The 10627-nt window shown below is 40.2% G+C and overlaps 1 protein-coding gene across 1 annotated transcript in view; it reads left to right on the top strand.

Moving 5' to 3' along the window:
- The window catches only part of tnksa (tankyrase, TRF1-interacting ankyrin-related ADP-ribose polymerase a), a 76217-nt gene that overhangs the window by 45150 nt on the left and 20440 nt on the right, over nucleotides 1–10627 (top strand). Inside the window, exons 7-11 of the mRNA XM_008423895.2 lie at nucleotides 7951–8045; nucleotides 9135–9201; nucleotides 9883–10069; nucleotides 10203–10324; nucleotides 10424–10515. Coding sequence (XP_008422117.1) covers nucleotides 7951–8045; nucleotides 9135–9201; nucleotides 9883–10069; nucleotides 10203–10324; nucleotides 10424–10515 — 563 coding nt within the window. The remainder of the gene's footprint in view (nucleotides 1–7950; nucleotides 8046–9134; nucleotides 9202–9882; nucleotides 10070–10202; nucleotides 10325–10423; nucleotides 10516–10627) is intronic.

Genomic DNA, 10627 nt, shown 5'->3' with positions numbered 1-10627 from the left:
AGTCAGTCAGTCAGAGGAAGCACAGACAGTTTTGCTAATATGTTTATTGATCCAGTAATCTGACACTACTCATCTTGTTAGCACATCCACCTACCCACCTACTCATGTCCAGCCCTGGCCTGAGTACTTATGCTGTCGAAGTCCAAACTTTAGAGGAATACTACACTGTTCTTAAAGTTTTAATTTCATGCCTGAGATGATCCTGCATTTCACTTCACCTCGGGTGCAAAGCTGGGGAGGGCGTTCCGTCAAACTGGAACCGATGCAAAAGCTGCTTGCTCAGCTGTGCTTCTCTCTTGTTTAAATGAGTGGCACCGACTGATGGTTATACGTGCTGCTGAAAACAGAGCGCAAGTCAATCTGTATCTGTAAAGATCACAGGAATACCATTGTAAAAGGCTTTTACAAACATCCCAAAAAAAAAACCCAACATCCTTTGTACTTATAGAGTATAAGTCAGTGTGTACATTGCTTCAACTCAAACATTGCTGGATCTCCTTTTCATTTCATTTCATTTCATTTCATTTCATCATTCAGTTTTCTTTATTGGGAACCTGTCGGCATCCTACATTTAGACTTGGCAGTGTGCGCCCACTGTAGCCTGTAAAGAACCTTCTAGTGTCGCCCACTAGGGGAAGATTTGTTGTCCACATACGGCTTCAGTTTGTCTTAAAAAATACTCTGCTGACAGTGCGACATTTTTAAGTCTCATTCTTTTGTCTTGGTCATTTGTAACTTTTTCTTTGCAAACGGAGCCGTTAGCCATCGGATGCAATTGAACAAATGTCCAGAAAATCCTACTAGTACTGTTGCACTTTGGCTGGACAGTGGCGCAGTTGGTAGCGCTGTTGCCTTGCAGCAAGAAGGTTCTGGGTTCGATTCCCGGCCCCGGTCTTTCTGCATGGAGTTTGCGTGTTCTCCCTGTGCATGCATGGGTTTTCTCCGGGTACTCCGGTTTCCTCCCACAGTCCAAAAACATGACTGTCAGGTTAATTGGCCTCTCCAAATTGCTCCTAGGTGTGAATATGTGTGCATGGTTGTTTGTCCTGTGTGTCTCTGTGTTGCCCTGCGACAGACTGGTGACCTGTCCAGGGTGACCCCGCCTCTCGTCCGGAACGTCAGCTGGAGATAGGTACAAGCACCTCCCGACCCCACTGAGGGACAAGGGTGTAAAGAAAATGGATGGATGGACTGTTGAACTTTATTTAAATATCACTGGATTCTATTTAATTGATTAGTCGTGTTGCCAAGAAGACTGAATGCTGGAATCAAAAATTGAATTAAAAGGTTTTTGTTTAAGGATGCAGCCAGTTTATTCAACGCAACTCAAAAATTCTACATTTGTCCCAGAGGGAAATTAAATATTGTCACAACCGACACCATCCAGGTATCTGAAGAGAGTCGTGGTGGGCAGTGATGCTGTGGGCAGGGGGGATCTTTCATAGCAGTCAGTCGCAACAGATGTGAAAAACACCTCTGACTGAAGACTCTTACTGTGTGACAGCATCATGACTGTCGCAACATGCTATCAGCTCAGTTTACAGACAGCTAGCTCAGTGACATCATCACATGTTGGCATGAACTGCTAATCCACCTCATTTTCTTTTGATTCTCCTCTTTAAATTACCATCTTGATGATAGAAAAACAAAACGAGAGACGTTGCAGTCAAATATGTGATCCTTTCTGATTATGATCAGTGGAAAGGATGATTTGAACTTCATCCTTCTTTCACTTTTTTGTCCTTTGGCATCAACTCTGCTGGGATTTGGAGTCATAGTTCATATGTTATTTGAGTGTTTGACATGCTAATCAGCTTGTTGCTGCTGTTACATGTTGCCTGAAAAAAAAAAGAAAAAAAAAAGGTGAGTAATAATTCTTCCAGCTGAACAGTGTCCAAAACCAGAGGGAATAATTGTCCAAAGAATTGGTGCCTTCACCAAAAGTAATGAATAAATGTTGGAAATGACTTGCTGTGTTTCTGGTGGCATTTGTCTTGTCATGGTCAAAATTTCCCTGGGCTGAAAATTGCGTAATTTTCACAGGGCCGTGTACACTTCTGAGACGCACAGTAGAAAAACCATTTCCTTACTCTGTGATACCTGCAGATTCGAAATACAAAAGTGTGAAAATCAAACATTTACACAGAAATGCTTTTTTTTTCTACCTCATGATGCGCAAAAACCTAATAGTTGCTGCTTTAGTGTTTTTTTTTTTTTGTTGTTGTTGTTTTTTTTTTTTAAGGAACCAGTTAAGAATGAGCTCCAGCCCTGATCTGAGTATGGGGACAGTTTTTCGTGCAACCTTCCTTCCGTAGTGAGTTCCTGTGTTTTGTGTCGAGTCGATAACTCACTATTCGGGATCTGAAAGGGGAGACCTGAAGAATAGCATCCTGGCTGCACATGCAGGCGCTTCAACCACACTAAACAGAATGGGCCAAATCCACCCACCGCTCCTCAATACATCATTTCCCATTGCTATGGCAACTGCTGACAGCCAGCCGTCACCGTTGTCATGGAAACAGCTTGACAGGCTCGTAAGGAAAAACAGGGAGAAGGTAGGATGGAAAGAGGGAGGAATAATGGGAAACAAGGAGGGGAAAGACCACGGCTGTGGATTAAACATCCGGTTATTTTGAGAATAGTTTATATGCACGTCGTTTAAGATGAAAGCAGCGTTACGTTTTCGGTTTGCGTTCAGAGGCGGTGTTGACGAATTCAAATTCAAATCCCAACAAAAATGATTAGGAGTCGTCGTTTCCTGACTGAAAGCTGTCCTCTTCTCCTTCCTCCCTAACTTGGCTTTTCTTCCCATCTTCATCCCCTCCGCCACTCCGGCCGTCCTCTTCACTGAAAAGCTTTTAGATGATTAAAACTTGGGAGATTGCTCTTTTTATTGTTGGGTGGGCCACTGAAACACGTCATACTAATTTTCATTTCACAGTGACTGTGTCTTTTGGAGTGCAGAAGAACGTTATGCAGGGTTACGACACGATCTGGAAACATCTGAAATTGGTCGTTTTCAGCTCTGGATTAGTGTGGTGTCAATCTTATTATTTTTTTTAACGGATAAAAATACAAACATAAAGATGTCTGCATAGTAAATATAAAAAGGTGAACATCCATCAATGAATCTTTCATGTCTTATCGATCCATCAGTCTAGCCGTCCTTGCTGTTCATCAGTCTTTTCTCCTTCCATCCATCCTTTGGTTCCGACAACCAACAGCTCATCTGTCCAGTGTCCAGTCGAGCTATTTATCAGTTTATCCGTCTGTTTGTCCATCTGTGCATTAACTCATTTATTGATGTTTGTTCTGTCGCCTCTTTAGTTCGGCAATTGTTTTGGTTATTCATCCATCGATTAGTTTATCCATCCGTTTGTTTTTTTTCCATTCTTTCTTCAGTCAATGCATCCATTCTTCCCTATCGTCATTTCAGCCATCGGGACATTTCCGTCCTTCCCTACGTCCTTCGGTGAAATATTTTAAGTTTTCTGCTCCATCTTCTTTAAACCAGTTGCAGAAACGCATAAAGCTGAAGTTGCTGTTTTCATCGGTCTGTAAATGTTTTAACTGAGGAATCTTTAATTTATTTATGATGGTGTTAACTTTTTCTGGTTTCCTCTGAAAGTTCTGCAAACTGTGTGCTGCTGCCCGTCAAGCCTGGATTTTCTCGTAAAAGAGATTTTTAGTCTCAATTGGATTTTCCCGTTGAAATTAAAGTTAATAATAATAATAGTTACAACAATAATAGTCAATCAGTACATATATCTCTTCATGCATGTGTCGTTCTCTCTTTTTTGTTTTTGCGAAGTATGTAGTTAAAGTCTGACTTCTGTAGAAATATCCACCATAAAGCTCTGAATGTTTTGAAAACAAAAATGTTTTTAAAATACATTATTACATTAAGGTTGCTGAATTATTTTCTTTTAGAGCATTCTGTGTCTGTGTTCTCCTTTTGAATAATAGAAGTGAAAACCAAACCAAAGTTTTCCGTACTTTCAGTGTGTCGGGCTGAATACTCACCTGTCACATCCCTCAGGATTTTAACACACACATCTCTTACGTAAGATGTGCTATTTAGAGAAATATTCATTTCAGGCAATTGTGTAAACGGCCTAATCTGATCTTCTGGCGATATTGGCGCTGGCAGAATTTATGTGCTTATGTAAACACAGAGGCAGTAAAAGCTGCTTTTACTTTTTTCTTTTTTTTTGCTCACAGCATGGCTTCTGCCCAATTTCCTCTGAAAGCTTTAATTTAGGAATAAAAAAAAATGCATCTTTTTCTTTTCTGCCATCTTTCATGTTCGGTAATACCTGCCGGTAGCTTTAAATGACAAACATCTAGGCTTCCTTAATATAAACCAGTTGTGATTTTTATTAAGTGGCAGCAGGCTCGATCACGCACACATATGTAGCGGTTCATACAGGGTTGCCAGATTGAAGAGGCAGAGCTGAAATTACTCAGTCTGACCCTGGCAACCCCAGCATTGTGATGCAACTCAGGGTTCATGCTTTAAGACGGACTAAAGTGCAGTTTTTTTTCTTTCAATTTACTTCTGTTTATGTATTTTTTTCAAGCTATTTGAAATAAGTGCTTAGGCACAGGCATAGTGAGAGAGACTGCAGCAGAGATGAGGATGGTGAGTAAGCGCTTGCTGTGTCCTGCTCCCAAATGCCGCTGTCACATCCTGTAAATACGTCTCCGCCATCTGTCCCTGCAGCAATGCCTCACTCCTGCTGGCTGCCGCTGCTTCTCGGATGAACTCCTGAGCTGGCAGCAGAGATCGCTGAACATGATTTATTTTCTAGTGTTTTTCTCTGAAGCTCGTTGGGCATTAAGAGTTGACCAGTGTTGGAAACGTGCCGGCAAATCTCAGCAAATTGGAATGTGATGTAACAGCTTTTTTTTTTTTACTTCCCCCCAAACTGTTCCAAGTCAAAATATGAAACTCATAAATACTATAGATTTATTACATAGTCATGTTTTTTTTTATTGCATGTTTCTGTTAATTTTGCTGTGTAAGTTGAAAGCTAATGAAAGCCTTCAGTAACATTCAAATCTGATGATTTGAATGTTACATAAGACCAGTAAGAGGATTTTTAATTCAGAAATGTTACATTACAGCTGGCCATTAGCAGCTCATGCACAAGGAGAGCAGCCATACAAGACTGCTGCTAAGGCAGGATTTGCAGTATCGAACATATGCATGGAAAGTTAAGTGGAAGGAAAATGTGTATTTTAAAAAGGCGCAAAGCCAAAAGGGATAACTGTAATATTGAGGGGATTGGGAGTCAAAGAGCATTGAAAGATTTAGGAGAGATTCACAGTGGCACTCCTGAACCAGTGGCAATGTCAGAATTTCGCACATGATCTGAGAAGACACTGAATTGGACTGTTGCTGCAAAATCCTTTTTATACATATATTATACCAAATTTAGCATTTTATTTGGAAACTGAAGCACATCTTTAATTCAATTGGATTAGGAAGGAGAGACACAGAATCCTAACGGCTCGAGGTCCAGGGTGAGGTTTTTGTTGCTAGAGATGATTGGGTTGATCCGCTGTTTTATCATTTCCAAAGTTGGCACAGAGGGCTACAAATAAATTTTTGCTCTGACAGAGATGCCAAGTTACAGAACATGGAACCTGCTCACACCTCCAAAACGACTGATACTGGATTCAATAACCAGGGTATATCGATCCGCTTGATGGTCGACTGATTTCTCAGATGTAAACCAAATAGAAAAGCTGTACATGAAAGATGGAAGTTGAGGGATACCATAGACAATTTTTTGTCAAAAATTATATTTTAGTTGTTTTTTTTTTAACTGCAAGTCATTGAAATGTATAAAATGTGTTTTTGAACCGAATGGCTTAAATTAACCAACTATCCAGTAGTGTTATTTCTAAGACGCTCCAATAAAACTGAAAGATGTTTCACTCCTGCGGTTTTTATCTCATCACCCCAAGTTTCTTCCTTTTAATTTGAGTGCAGAAAACTGTGGAATTATGACCCTGATTAAGTATCTGTGGGACATAAACCTTTGAACTTTTCTGAAGGCATGCACCTGAGTCCAGTGTGTTATTTACTCCAAACTCGGCCGCTTCCGTTCACGCCTTCACAGATTGTGTTTGACTGATGTTGTGATCTTTGCAACTGTGTTTTCATGGTCCCAACTTGTTCCTTTCTGGAGGCAGCTGTGGAACAAACACAAGCAGGGGGGGTGGATGATGCGACTGCACTGAGATTTAGTCGGGCTTATGCTTCTTTAAATCTAAAACGTAAACGGCAAACAAGCTAGGACGTTGTGCTAGCTTTGTGATATCTAAATTTGAATAAATGTGTCGTCTTGTTGCGGCTCCATACAGAGTTGTTTTGCCGCGCTCAGTGTGAGTAGATCAACAAACATGTTAATTCAGATTTTACACGCTGTATTATCTCCACCAAGGAGTGCATATGCCGCACTCCGTTTATTTAATCATCAGCGGGAAAGCGCTAAAAGTAGAGACGCGTTCACGTGTGCCCGTAGATTTGTCTGGCTGAGCATTTTCAAGCGTGTTTGTGCTTCACGTCAGTCTTGATTCAGATCCGTATAAAATCTACCAAGAAGTTGTTCTGTCATTATTTGAGGAAGAAAGTTTGAATTAGTTTGGTCACAGCTGATCTGGGTATTTTACGACACTGCGGTTTCTATGTTCCTAATAACTCAGACTGGGTTGTTTCTGTGTTTGCTCATAATGGCATGCCACACTGATGGGAATCTATTATTTCTTTGCAGCAAATGTAAAATAAAACGACACAAAACAGCCTCCATTAGAGTCATCTGTATGAAAGTCAGTGAAAGCCTTTATATCTTTGCAACATTGAAAGTATGTGATTTTGGGTTAAAATACTTAACATTCCAAGTAATTCAATAATAGTCATCCATATTAAGCAAATCTCTTGATATTTTCCTGTTTTAATTGCAGAGTCATTGTAAACGGGAACTAAAAGTTCAAACATCCTCATATCAACTTAAAAGTAAAATATAAAATCAAAAAATTCTTCAGTTTTCTTTTCTAGGTGTAATTAACTCTGAAAATAATCTGGGTACATGTGATTTTGTAAAAAGGAGTTATTGCATAACAAGATGCATTTATCTTTTTCTTGTGTCTGATTATAGTACTATAGTATAAAAGCTGAATTTTTAGATAAGCTTTAACATATCACCAGGTGATTGATGTTTAATAGATTTTTTCTTAGTGGTAAGATTGTAAAATTGGTAAATATCCAACCCTAAAACACTTTTTTAAGGGGAAAAGGCCCTGTTGAAGCTTAAGGAAATCTTTTCCTCATAACGTCACTAGGCATAAAGCAGTTGGCTGATTTGCTGCCCAAATACTGCACTATGTATGAAAGAGCTTTACGTTCAAGCTTCTACATGGATCTCCCATAAACTGATTCTGTTTCTTTTATTGATTTAATATTTCCCACTACCTGCTGCGTGTTTCAGATTTAAACCAAGTCCTGTTCACAGTCGGATTTTTAGTTCATCCCGTTCTGCAAAAAGCTGAGACTTGGTGGCTGTTTGACTGGAACCTTCCCACCGCTGTAGGTTTTCCCTTCAGGCTGGGTGTTGCTCCTGCTCTGAGGAAGACTGGCCTTTAAAGGAGCAAATGAAGGAAATGCAGCACATGGAGCTGAAAGTATTTCATCCGTCTTATCTTAATGTATTGAGAGGTCCGGCTTTTCATTTACTTTTATAGGAAATTATTCTCAGACTTACGGGCTGTAGATAGGGTTGGGATAAAGACCTGTTCGCTCTTGCAGAAGCTCACTGACTCTAAATTAGCATTTTATCAGCACACTCTGTTGAACAAACCTATTGGCTGACATTTATTCTCCATTTTCTGTTGTTTTCCTGCACTCTCTTACTCCGCCTGTCCTCTCTGTCTCTGTCACTCCAGTCCACTCCTCTCCACCTGGCAGCAGGATACAACAGGGTGAGGATAGTTCAGTTGTTACTGCAGCATGGAGCCGACGTCCACGCCAAGGACAAGGGGTACGTATGACAAAAGCTGTTTAAATCCAGTTGAGGGTAAAGACGGAAAACATCCCTAGAGATGCTCCCAGCAGTTGTGCAAAAAAGACATTTTTATCTTTGGATGTTTTCAAGAATCAAAACATCTGATGTGAGAATAAATTTGTTTTTCAAAGCAGCATTTAATGCGCATGAACTTTAAAGTAACGCCTGTTACTTTACACCAGGTAACCTCTAAAGTTTCTCTAATATCTGAAGAGTTCAAGATTTTTTATTTCCTTAGCCATCATTCTACCTCACATAAACTATACTGCCCTAAGTATTAGGTTCAATCGTAAGAAATTACTACCCTACTAAATATACCACCAAACAACCGTTAGTGGTGATATAACAAAGTGGAAGTCATTGAGAACAACAGAAGGTCAGACACAAAGTGCCGGGCCATGACGGAGTGAGGTCTGCACGTTGGGGGGCTGCAAACCTCCAAACTTCATGTGGCCTTCCTGTTATGTTAACTGTAGTGAGCTTTATAGGATTGGTTTTCATGGCATCTAAGCATTACATCAGCTGGTACAAAGCAAAGTGTCGAATGCAGTGGTGTAAAGCACACCCCCGATGAACTCAAGAGCATTAGAGACGTGTTCTCAGGTGTAATGAGTCATGCTTTCTGACGTTTTAATGAACAAGTCTGGGTTTGGCAGTTACTAGGACTACTGCACTTGTCCTGACTGTAATATGTTTAGTTGTGTTGCTTGGTGTGGATGGGGATTATGGTTTGGCTCTGAACTTAGAAAGGAACTCTTAATGCTTCAGCAAATGGACAAGTTCATTCTCCCAACTTTGTGGGGACAGTTTGGGGATGGTCACTTCCTGTCCAACCGACTGAAACAACAGCACAATGCAGGACAGCAAAGTAGTTTAGTGTAGAAAACTCTTCACTTTAGAGCGTCAAGCCAGACCTTCTCATCCAGCAGCAGTGTCTGACCTCACAAATACTGTTACGGCAGAATGGGTCAGAATTACACATGAACATATTTAATAGAAATCATCACCATATGAATTTAGAATGAGGTGTCACTCATATACACTCTTTGTGTTTGCCCCTTCCAGTGGACTGGTGCCTCTACACAACGCCTGCTCTTATGGACACTATGAAGTTACTGAGCTACTGCTAAAGGTACAAATAAACACAAACTGGCTGTTTTTTAAAGGTTTTCTAACAGATGACATACAGCTGAATTGATATTGTTTGTAAATAGAAAAAAATCATATCTAAATTAAGGCTGTAAGTAATGATTATTTTAATAATTGATTATTCTATCGTTTATTTTGGTAAAAGAATTGGCGCATTCTTCAGATCTTTCATTTAACCACTGAAGCCTTTTTACTCGATATTAGAATACATCTTTTAACGTAAATAAACATATGTTAATGTCTGTTTACATTAAAAGATGCAAATAACAAATGAATTTATTTTTTAAATAAGAAAACAAACATGTTGGTGCTTAAAATGCAATAACATAGCATTCCTTTGGGGAATTTGAACCACGCGAGTATAAAACTTTGCCACTTGAGGAATTTTGGGTAAAACATATTTACAGATAAATGTGGTTTTTTTTCTTAAATTAAAAATGTAAACATATTTGCCTTAGTTACTGCTCTAATTATGATGTTTTTTGAGCAATTAACTTTATTTTGAGTCTTTGTGCTCCAGTTAACTATTAAATTAGTCGATTAATCTGATGAATCATTTCAATCCTCTCCTAAATTGTTCATTAAAGCCTAAAAGAATCAAATTGCTCTCCATTCTTTTTTACATTTTCACTCATATTGTGTCGTTTTTCTGCTCTGCGTTCAGCACGGAGCTTGCGTGAACGCCATGGATCTGTGGCAGTTCACGCCTCTACACGAAGCGGCTTCCAAAAACCGGGTGGAGGTCTGCTCTCTCCTGCTGAGCCACGGCGCTGACCCCACCCTGCTGAACTGCCACAGCAAAAGCTCTGTGGACATGGCGCCCACTCCCGAGCTGAAGGAGAGACTCACATGTGAGCATGGCTGAATGTGACGCTGGAGAAACGAGCATTACTCACGTTGTACTTCTCAAATATGCACTAAAACCGACAAATTATTACATTTTTTAAGCATGTTTATAGTTATTACTTCTCTGTCTTCCTTCAGACGAGTTTAAGGGCCACTCGCTGCTTCAAGCAGCTCGAGAAGCAGACATGACCAAGGCCAAGAAGACCCTCGCTCTGGAGATCATCAACTTCAAACACCCTCACACACATGAAACTGCGCTGGTGAGATCAACTGTGCTGCTCGCATGCTTTTTTTTTTTTTTTGTTACACACTGAAGGCACCTGATTTGTCTAACACTCTCTTGCGTGTGCTTGTGTTAGCATTGCGCAGTGGCGTCTCCACACCCCAAACGGAAACAGGTCACAGAGCTGCTGCTGAGGAAAGGTGCCAACGTTAATGAGAAGAACAAGGAGTGAGTGCTCTTTTCAGCTTCTTGCCCCGTTCGCAAACACCAAGAGGTTATTTCAGACGCGTCCTGACGCTGATTTATTTCAGAGGTGAAGATGACAAGTTGCTTTTCTGAC

This window comes from Poecilia reticulata, linkage group LG12 (assembly GCF_000633615.1).
Source record: "Poecilia reticulata strain Guanapo linkage group LG12, Guppy_female_1.0+MT, whole genome shotgun sequence".
Taxonomy (NCBI): Eukaryota; Metazoa; Chordata; class Actinopteri; order Cyprinodontiformes; family Poeciliidae; genus Poecilia; species Poecilia reticulata.
Note: the sequence above shows the minus strand (reverse complement) of the source record. Positions and strands in the feature narration are given on the sequence as shown.